This window comes from Petromyzon marinus, chromosome 29 (genome assembly GCF_048934315.1).
Source record: "Petromyzon marinus isolate PM22_M1 ecotype Great Lakes invasive population chromosome 29, UKy_Petmar_22M1.pri1.0, whole genome shotgun sequence".
NCBI classification, from domain to species: domain Eukaryota; kingdom Metazoa; phylum Chordata; class Hyperoartia; order Petromyzontiformes; family Petromyzontidae; genus Petromyzon; species Petromyzon marinus.
The window spans coordinates 2,123,324-2,133,793 of record NC_133695.1 but is presented as its reverse complement, the minus strand read 5'-3'; the positions used below and the strand labels follow the sequence as shown (position 1 = coordinate 2,133,793).

The 10,470-nt window shown below is 50.5% G+C and overlaps 1 protein-coding gene across 2 annotated transcripts in view; it reads right to left on the bottom strand.

The window, feature by feature from the left end:
* Positions 1-10,470, bottom strand: part of LOC116947357 (serine/threonine-protein kinase D1-like) — a 48,651-nt gene that overhangs the window by 7,025 nt on the left and 31,156 nt on the right. For both annotated transcript variants that reach the window (XM_032962997.2, XM_032962998.2), the window contains exons 9-17: positions 10,148-10,225; positions 9,128-9,452; positions 8,516-8,562; positions 7,930-8,002; positions 7,528-7,634; positions 6,916-7,077; positions 4,454-4,552; positions 2,726-2,996; positions 134-219 (exon numbers count right to left, since the gene is read on the bottom strand). In XM_032962997.2, the coding sequence (XP_032818888.1) occupies positions 134-219; positions 2,726-2,996; positions 4,454-4,552; positions 6,916-7,077; positions 7,528-7,634; positions 7,930-8,002; positions 8,516-8,562; positions 9,128-9,452; positions 10,148-10,225 (1,248 nt within the window). The remainder of the gene's footprint in view (positions 1-133; positions 220-2,725; positions 2,997-4,453; positions 4,553-6,915; positions 7,078-7,527; positions 7,635-7,929; positions 8,003-8,515; positions 8,563-9,127; positions 9,453-10,147; positions 10,226-10,470) is intronic.

The following is a 10,470-nucleotide window of genomic DNA, read 5'->3' as shown; positions in this document are numbered from 1 at the left end:
GACCTAATCACTACACTTCCACTCCCCATGTCATTTACATACAACAACAGCCACCAAGTTTTGTTAATGTCACCACAGCGCTTGTGCCTTCCGAGGTTCCATTCAGGGTGACGTCCCACTGCGGGCTCTGTACCTGTAACCACGGGTGACTCAGCGACTTGTCCACACTGAACCGCTGCCTCATCTTCACCTGAAGCAGGTTACCAATTAAGTCGATGGCTGTAACAGAGCAGCAGCAGCAGCAAACAGGAGCAGAAGCAACGCGAAAAAGGTGTAAAAGTCAATCGTGAATATTCACGTACGGTGTGACGGGACCAATATAAATCATCAACTGTATGGCGGCCGAATATATTCTACTACCATGTATGGGTTAGCGGTTGGGGTCGACTACGGAGTGGCAGCCAAAGGAGGGAATGACCCCGAGAGTCCATCCACCCAGCAGAGGAGACCAGCTTGTGTGCAGGCCCAGGGTGGATTGTTGACATTGCAGGCCCGTGAGAGATGGAAGTGGCTTTCCGGAGGCCTTCAGCAGTTGGTTGGTATGGGCCGACGCTGACTTAGTATGGTAGTAAATGTTACATTTTACAAAAAGTGGCTTCCCAGCAAGCGATATCAGCTGATGGAGCTCATTTTAGTGATGGATGGGAAACTACACTCCACTTACAATGGTCTGGATTCAAACCAATTGACCTTGTGATTGGAAGACCTATTGCTCTGCCAACAGCGCCACGTGAATGCATACTGCATGCAAATCCAGGAGATTCATATGTGCACATGCACGGTTTGTGGACATTAAAGTTGTGTGGGTGCTCACGGTCATTCCCTTTGTATGCGTAACTGCGTGCATTCTACGCTGAGTGCTTACAGACGTGGCTCTGAAATGAAACGGGCTCCGCAGGAGGTTGCTGTAGATTTCCGTCGTCATTATCTTACCACTTCTAGTAGCCTATACATTGTGTCTGACCATACAAACAAAAAAGTTTGAATCACCGTTGACAATTTGACCGACCGCAGGTGGGTTGAAATTTTTTTTTACGAAAATTGGAAGCATTCGGGCGACGGATTGTAGCTGCCCGCACATTCCGCGCGCCGCTCGGCGGGAATTGCACCGCACGCGAGCGGTAAAGAGCGCGCGTTTCTCGCGAGTGGAACACGCCGTGCGATTCCACAGTTTGAGCAACTTTCTTTTTTCACGAGGAATAATTGCTGGTGGAATTGCAGAGTCGTATACATCCGAGCCCATCAGGGGGAACATTTAGCCGAGTTTTTTTTTTGTTCATGATATTTTGTGGCGAGAGCGAGAGAGTCAGGTTTGGATTGTGGAGGGAGGGGGGGGGGGTTGTGGGGGATGGAGCGCATCGGCTGATGAAGCATCGAACGGCTGGGCTAATGAGATCTGCAAATTCGACTCGAAGAAGTGAAGTGCACTTAGGTTGCCGTGCGACGACTGTGATTGTGAGCACCTGGCATGCAGGTCTGGGTGTCCCCCCTTACCACCACCGTCCCCCCCCCCATCACCACCCACCACAATAGAGCAACACTTCGCAATCGGTATTCACGGGTGAGAGAGACAGAGCGAGGGGGACAGTCTTCTCAACAACAAAAAAAACCACTTCGATTCTGAGAGGATCCTTTTGAAATATTTGCGCCACTCATTTTACGCGCACCCTAACTCAACCATCTTCGCCGTTTCGTATTAAAACATTACGCAGTGTTGTGTCATCGCCATTCCAAAGCCAGACACCATTACGGAAGAAACTGAATAACTAAAAAAAATACGCCGAACTCATCTATTCAGGCAAAATTATAAAAGCTTTGCCCTCCCCCGCTTCTATAAATATGCAGAGCTCTCGAGCGGCAATTAATGCACAGCTCTTAAGCTGGTTCAGTGCTGCTCACGTGACTAGAGCTCGCACTCCTCGCTGCTCTTTACCGGTCCTTCACGGTGAAGTGCCGTCGCGTGTCCGCTTTTATTTACTTGTTTTTGCTATCGTCTTGCTCAAATTCCTTTCATTTCTTGTGCAGCTTACGCTGTATATCGGGGGGTGGGGGGGGGGAGTGGACGTGCGATGGTTTGAGGAAATTGTACTCAGGGGTTGGAGGTACAGGTGAGGCCTGTGGAAGCGATGACGTCAACATGGGAGGTGGAAAAAAAACACTCAAGGCTTCACACGAATGGATTCAACGATCCGTTCGATCCATTCGTGTTCTCTGACTTGTTACGTGAGATGCAACCCCAAAAAAAAACACACATTGGAGGATTGCACAGCTCCAGCATGACGAGTCTGAGAGCACCTGCTCACCTCGGAGACGGAGAATAGAAATCGCTCCGTGTGCACATCCTCGGACGATTCGTTACACCGCAAGGGATCGTGAGGGATGACGACGAATCGGCGAGGGCTTCATCCAGCAGTGGATAAAGGCCTCCCCCGGTCGTTGCCATCTCATGATGATGAGATACGGTAGAGTCCCGGGGACTGACGTTAAACCGCAGGTGGCGAGCGGTGGGGCAGCGAGCCCACTCCCCCCCCCCTCCCGCCCGTCCCTAAACTCGGGGGGGGGGGGCACAGCTTTCGGGACGAAGTTCCGCGCAGCTTCTGAACCCCCCTTCCCGACGTAGCGGTTCGTGCTCTGTGCTGGGCTCCGATTGCAATATAATAATACAAAACAATGTACACTGCATCTGGCGATATTGTCATGCGCCGTCGCCACATCTGACAATTACCGTGGGGCGATATCTCGCGCCAAGGGTGCGGCGGGTACATGAAGGCGGCGTTCTGGATCTGCTCGTTGATGTCCTCGTCCTCGTTGAAGGGGAAGGTGCCGCTGAGGCTCACGTAGACGATGACGCCCACCGACCACATGTCGAGCGAGCGGTTGTAGCCCTGTTTGCTGCGAAGGACCTCGGGCGCCAGGTAGGCCGGCGTGCCCACCACCGAGCGGCGGAACGACTTCTCGCCGATGATCCTCGCGAAGCCGAAGTCGCACAGCTTCACCTGCGGTGGCGGAACCGTGTTCAACAAACTAAAACTATTAATTTTTTTTTTTTTACCAGTTAAGGCCCACTGACTTGCCCATACTGGACATCTGTGAAAAAGAGCTGCATAGATCATGGTAATCCTCCAGTTTATAAATACACATTCTGATTCCGAGCTATATAGCTCTTTTGTAGAAGTGACCTGGCCACAAATGAAACTCAACGAAGTGTATGTATGGACGTTGAACTTATTTCGCACCGTACGTAGCCAAGAGTGGTAACACTATGTAACACAATTTTTGTTCCTGGGTAGAAAGTGTTATTTCCTAATTGCTCATGCCTAAAAAGTAAAGAAAATGGCTATTATTCCCAACAAACTTTGCTTTTGTGACCAGGACAGTGATATTTTGAAATTTACCTATTTTCAATGAGAAAACGGGCGAATTTGTGTTTTATCGTTCACATAAAGTCATTAAAAAAAACATGAATTAAAATAACATGTATTTAATATATTAAAACCCATAAGAGTTTCGGAGTGAGACATAACCCTTTCGAAATTGGAGCACTCTCAAAATGATTCATATGAATTATTTCTTCTTGTTATCCCATCGTGGCCCATTCCCATCGAACAGACTTCAAAGCAAGTGCCAAATGCATTCCCTTGCCTCAATGAGGCTCTCTCTGATCGCCAAGACACGGGTTTCTCAAGAACTGGCCTCGCTCCTTAGGACCGTGCGATTATTTTCCACGCGCGTTGGCATCTATCGGCACACTCGCTTCATTGTTTTTGCGCTGTTTTCATTATTTTTTATTTCCTCCCCCTCCCCCCCCGTCATTATCAACTTTTTTCCTGCCATCACTTTCAAGTACCCAGCACTGCTGCGCCCTGATAAAGCAGGCCAAACAGCGTGACGTGGCCGATTTTCAGATTCCCATACCGCCTCCACTGCCGTGGGACGATCATCATAACAGCCGTACAGAGCAGTGGTTCTTCTTAACCTGGGGTTGCACGCACTCCCCGGGGGTGCGAGATGCCCTTTCTGGGGGTGCGAGACATGGCCAGATTTATTTTTTGAAGGTAAATCATCGACACACAAGTTAAGCACGAGGCACCTAAGTACAACTACTTCGTTTCATCAAACCCCGATGTATTTATTGACATACATTATTTAAACGATTGTGAACCAAAGGGGTGCATGGCTGCGGCAAAGGTTAAGAACCGCTGCCATTGTTTTTAAAGCACACGGCTATCACGCCAAGGTCCCAACAAGGCGGGGAGGGGCGACGTTGCTTTGCAGAATCGCGAGTTATTTTCCGGTAAGAATTCAATTTTGCACCCAATGGCCTTCTCCCTATTCGCATTCACTCTTTATTGTTTTAAACGTCCGCTTGCGAAGGAGGGCGGCGCGTGGCACCTCACGGTCAAGACGCCGGCGGCAATAACCCGGACGGCACTGCCGGGGAGACTCTGCCGACCTGGGGAAGGGGCTCCGGGGAAGCGAGCAGAACGTTCTCGGGCTTGAGGTCGCAGTGGACGATGTTCTTGAAGTGCAGGTGACGCAGCGCGATGAGGATCTGTGAAGGCGATGCGAGGAGAGCGAAAGAAGTTAGCCGACAATGTGCCTCCTTCGCATATCTGTCCCCACCGCGTAAAACAACAAAAAAAACGCAAGTTATTTTTGACAGATCTCGTCAGCCGCATGGCCGTCTGTAAGCGTGTCATTTCGGCAGCAACTGCTGGTGAGCAGCATGTGGTTTTGCAACTGGAAGCCACGGTTCACGCAAAGTTGGCTACGGTAAACGGCACGTATTTATGACCAGATCAGAGCCCATTGAGACCAGGAGTCACTTTTTCAAGGGAAATTTTTGTATCCATAATTACAGCAAGAGGTTATAGATTTACACATAGACACAAAACCTTACATCGAGACCCAGAAACTAACATTGACTTACATACAGACCCAGAAATGTGTGGCACAGAGAGCCACATAGACTTTATTAGAAACCCATAGACTTACACAGAGACCAACACAATTTGTGTGGAGACTTACAAATACTGAAGCAGACATCAACTGGGACATTGAGATGTAAGGCTATGTATACATATATCCTCGTGTAGAAACTCAAAGACTTATACAGTAACCTATAGACTTCTATGGAGACCCATATAACTACAGACCCATCGAGTCATGTAAGTAGATGACTTGGAGATGAGTACTGCCCCATGCATATTTTAGCCCCAAGATACTTTGACTTGGAATCTGAATTGCAATCGGCTGCTCAACCCGAGAAAAAACTTGCACAGGTGGCCACCACGCATCCCGGGTTGTGGGCAGTACACGGCAGTGCAGTACAACCCACTGTTGTTAATCAATGTCCCCTGCCTTTGCCAATTCACACTGACCAGCGTGGTGCGGTATGGCCAAATACCCTTCACAATCCGCATGACGTAGGTAGACCCTTATCCAGCAGTGGATTGGTGGCAAGCTGTAGATGCACATAACGTAGTATCGTGTAGCATTCGCGCCGCTCTTACAGCAAGGCAAGGCCATCATGAGGGCGCTGTGTTTTACAGACACGGTCTGCAGTCGTTTCAAGAGTGGTGAGCGAGATCGCTCCACGTGATACCACATGAGTAAATTTTTTTTCAGTTGGCTAAATTTGGACCACGATGCTGGCGGGCAATGGCCTACGCATGTCTGGATCTTTTAACGTCCCACCGTGAGGCAGATGGCACGTACATTATTATTAATGCGCCCGCAGGGTTAACCAGGGCGGCCTGCCGGATTCGAACCGCGAACCTCTGCAACCAAGTGCCACAAATGTGCCACGACACCACCGCCCCATGCCAGCGATGTACCAAGTCATGAATTCATGCTATATTTTGTTTGACAGCCCATTGTACATAGTTTGGAGGAGATTTGAGTGCGTTGCATATCAGGGCTAAACCCCCGTTGCGTTGTCAAGATAAGGAAAGGGAGTTTCTTTCTATCGTTCGGCTTTTTGACAATTGCAGTTTTACAGAGACAATGAGAATAATGTCGTTATCTTCTGCTTCAAAACGATGACGCAAGTAGGGTACGGGCATCTCTTATCGACTCACTTCAAAAGATATTCACGAACCGACACACAGACACAACGCAACAAAACAATACTTCATACAAGTTTCACTGGTCATGGGGCCTGCATTTTAAGTTTAATAAAAATGATTTTGGCTGGGTAGCTCAGAGGTCAGAGCGCTGAGCTGGCACCGCTGAGTTTCTCAAATCCAAGCAGCTGCCTGTGATTAAGCCAGGTTTGTGAGTTAATGGTCTCAGCCGAGGTCATTCATGACTGCGCACACATTTCACGAATGAACGCACGCATGCAAATTCCAAAAACGACAAACGCGTAAATATATAAATGTGCCGTTAAACCCGCCAGCAACCGACACAGCCAATTAGTAAGGTTTGTCACGTAAACAGAACATACCAGTACAGCACACCGGTGTGTTGGAGAGCAAATCCACAACATTTACCAATCCGCAACATTGGTTGCGAAAGCCTACGTGTTAAACTGGTGGGAAAGTGCTGCCATCTGCTGTGCAAAGCAGAGGTCGCTTGAACGGATCTCAAGAGGTAGCTCCTTGGCATCCGCTTCTGTGGGCCGTTCTCTAACACGGAGGGTTGCACTGTACTGTGAGTGATCCGAACTGATTCTTCAAGTAACGATGGCAACAGCGCAACATTGGGGAAGACGACAACAATCAAATATTTTTTTAATTGAATATCGAATCGCGTCCCTGAATTGTGACAATCAAAAAAGGTGTTGATCTGTACACTTGAACTGCGTGTTCTGGACATGTACAGCGACTCAAGCCAGATAATTAAAATGAAGAGGTCGCAGTGGTGGTGGTGGCGATGATAATGATATCGCAGTGACGGTGATGCCGTTGGAACCTGCGTGATGAGGAACTTGGTGATGTGCTCGGGCAGGCGGCCGCGCTCGGAGGACAGGATCATCTCGAGCATGTCCCCGTGGAGCTTCTCCATGACCACGAACACGCGCTCGGGCGTCTCGAACATGCAGTCCAGGTTCACCACCCCCGGGTGGTGCAGGTTCTAGGGGGGTGGGGGAGGGTGTGGGGGGGGACGGGGGCATTTAAATTCAACGTCGATTTATGTTTGCAAATATATCTTCGATTCCTCGTTTCATACACAGTTGTTGTTGTTGTTTTTGTTCTGATTTCTACGTCATTGCCGTACTGCTTTATTTTACTCGTTTTGCTTTCGTCATTTTAGTGACCCAGGGCACTTGCAAACGAAGCTATCCTGGTCGCAGCAAACATCACGGCGCTACCCGCTAGAGCGGCGTGGCATACGCCCTGGGGTGCAAGAAGCGCACCGGGGCACCCCCTACCCAACATCGCATCCATTTTTTCTGCCTCGCCACCCCCGGCACGTGGGGCCCGGTGCAGTTGCACCGCCTGCGCACTGGACAGTCACGCCGCTGGCGCCACCCGCACCCCGCGCCACTGGCAAGCGCGTGCTCGCGTGCTCGCGTGCACGCACCTGAAGGATGGAGACCTCGTTGCGGAGCTGGCTTTCCTGCTTGGTGGGAAACTTCTGCTTATCGATCACTTTTATTGCCGCGTCACGCCCCGTCTGCCTGTGCTTCCCTGCGGTGGGGGAAAGAGAAGGGGGACGCTGTCACGGCGAGCCCATCACTCCGAGGTCATCGCGGTCGCCTCTGGAGTTTGAGCAACTTCCCAACGACCGCTCGCTAAAACGATGCCGAGGGTTTTCGTCTCCCGCCTGAGACGCCTGCGAGATTTTTGTTAAAATATATTTTACTTTTTTTATTTCGCGAATGTCAGTTAGCGAGCTGCCACGCTGACGGAGCTGTCACGCTGCCAGCGCTAATCCTCGAGCACTATTTTGACAAATTTTGCGGTGAACGTGTGACAGCCCTACCCCCGAAGACGATTCCAAATTGGCCCGAGCCCAGCACCTCGTCTGGGAATATTTGGTAGACCGTGCTGATGTCCTGCGGAGGATGTAAAAAAAAAAGTCATATTAAAACGCTTGAATTAAAAGTGAATAAAATAAATGCGTGTTTGGTATTAATGTGAAGGACGTTTGTATGTTGGTAATATGCATTGTTTGCTGGAACTATAACCTCTGTGGTGATATTGCCGTTCGTGCATCATGGCTTATAGTTTTGGCAGTGACGCGGCCCGGCGGTAGTGCGTTGCGGAGGTTCGCGGTTCGAGTCCACCGGCCGCCCCGGTTATTACTACGGTGTGTAGCAACCATAAGTCACACTACGCGCCGCCTGCCACACAGTGGACGTTACAGATCCCCTGACGCCGTTCGCAAGAGTCGCCCATTGCGTGCCGGCGTCAACGTCCACGTTGAAAAATAATGAATTCTACACCGCAAAGAAGTTACTCAATTGGGATTCTACGCAGGAATCGTTGCGTACTACTGGCAGTACTAAATACCTCAGGTTACTCTTGCCAATGAGACTATTCCGGTCTCTAAACTTGAAAGAACTTACCACATTTTCCTGGACTTGGCAGCAGGAAATACTGACAGAAACTTCTTCTGTAAATTACACGGCAAAACAACAACAACTAATCAATTCCAGTTCGTAGAATGAAGTCCATTAAAACTGGACAGGTAGATGGTGACCAGCGCCTGCAGACAGGTGGGCAGATTTGGCATTCAAAATAAGCCAAAGTAACTCCCGTGTTGAACTTCTTTCGCACCGTACATAGCAAAGCGTACTAATCGGAGGTGCAGGGGAAGGATAACAAACTACACACAATAAGCAGTTCTAAATAAATGAGTTTTCAATCTAGGTGATCTAAAAGTGCGTAGCTCCAGCGGTTTCTGAATATCAGAATGGAGAGTGTTCCAGACGGCCACAGAAGGGCATCTGAAAGTGCGCGATGCAGTCACCATCTTTGTTCGATGGCGAGCCAAAAGCCGCCGCTGCTGCTGCGAGGATGACCGGAGTTCACGTGATGATGGTTTATGATCATTGACAAGATCAGCGAGGTATTGTCGTTCACCTTTGGCGAGCACTTTGTTGTGATATTAAGTCACAGGGGCCACGCGCAGCCCCGAGGACCGCAGGTTCCCCTCGCCCGGCGTACGGAGCACTCACTGTGCTGGTTCTGTCCGGAGCCCGAGTTGACGGAGCCCTGCAGGGTGACAGGCATCAGCGCCTGCCTGATGGCGAGCTCCCACTCCCGCGCCACCTCCGCGCTGCTCCCACCGCCGCTGCCACCGCCACCAAAGCCACCGCCGCCCGTGCCGGAGAGATCCAGAGGCATAAGCGTCACCGCGCCACCGTCCACGGCCTCCCCCACGTGGTACGTCACGTGCGCCGTGACCAGCTCGAAGCAGTGCGGGCCGCAGTCAGAAGCGGGGGCGTCCTGGGCCTGGGACTGACGGGGCTCTACCGCCAGGATCTCCGACAGGGGGATCTCCTGCGGTTACAGAAACAACAAATTTGGTCACCTGGGCTGAACACTGACTACGCCTGATTTCATATTTTTTTTTTACCAGGTAAGGCCCACTGAGCTATGTAGCTCTTTTTCAGAAGCGACGTGGCCACAAATAATAGCTCAACGAAGTGGGTTGTCACGTGGAAATTTACAGCAGCCAAATAAGCCAAACGCGTGTTTATTCTAAATGTGGAGAGAAACACCAGAGGGCCCGGTGAAAAATCCATGCTACCACGGGGCGAACATGCAAACTCCAAAATATGCACGCGTCAGCATCGGGATCGAACCCATGACCTCCTGCATATCAGATGAGGGCGTTAACATCTCGCCACCATCACGTGGCAAAAGGTTCAGTGGGGGTTCCATGTGGCTAGTGCTTGGATAGGTCACCATCGTGCATTGCAGGATGTTTAAGGCTGTGGGGCTATGATAACGACAGTTTATCTAAATTCATTGTTGTACTGTCCGTCTGTGCTCCCGTGTATATATGAATTCCCGGCAATTGTCAACCTGCGCTGACAAGCGTGGTTGAAGTATGGTCGACAAAAACAAAGAGGCGCACACGTACCCGCGACCGGCTCAAGCGGTCTGACACAACACTGACGTGAACGTGAAGAATCACGAGGGTCATCATTCACCGTCCCCTTTCCCAGCATTGCCTGTGGTCTCGTGGTCACCTTGTAATACTTGCTCCCGGTGTCCGACTGGAAGAGGGTGATGCACTTGCTATCGAGCCTCCAGAAGTGGCGTTTGCGCTGAAAGAAAAAACAATCGCCAACATCGGCATGACTTGGGGCCACACAGCGCTCGCTCGCTCGCTGGGACATTCCACGGACGCGATCCGAGCCCGTGGAATTCTCGCAGGCGCGGACGGATGGCGAGAAGGAGTTGTTGCATTGCGTGGCTGTCGAGGTGCATGCGTACGCAAAGCAGTGGTGCAAGTTTGAATGCGCGACACAATTGAGGGACCGTGCGTTGCCTTGGTGTGGTCTGGGACTGT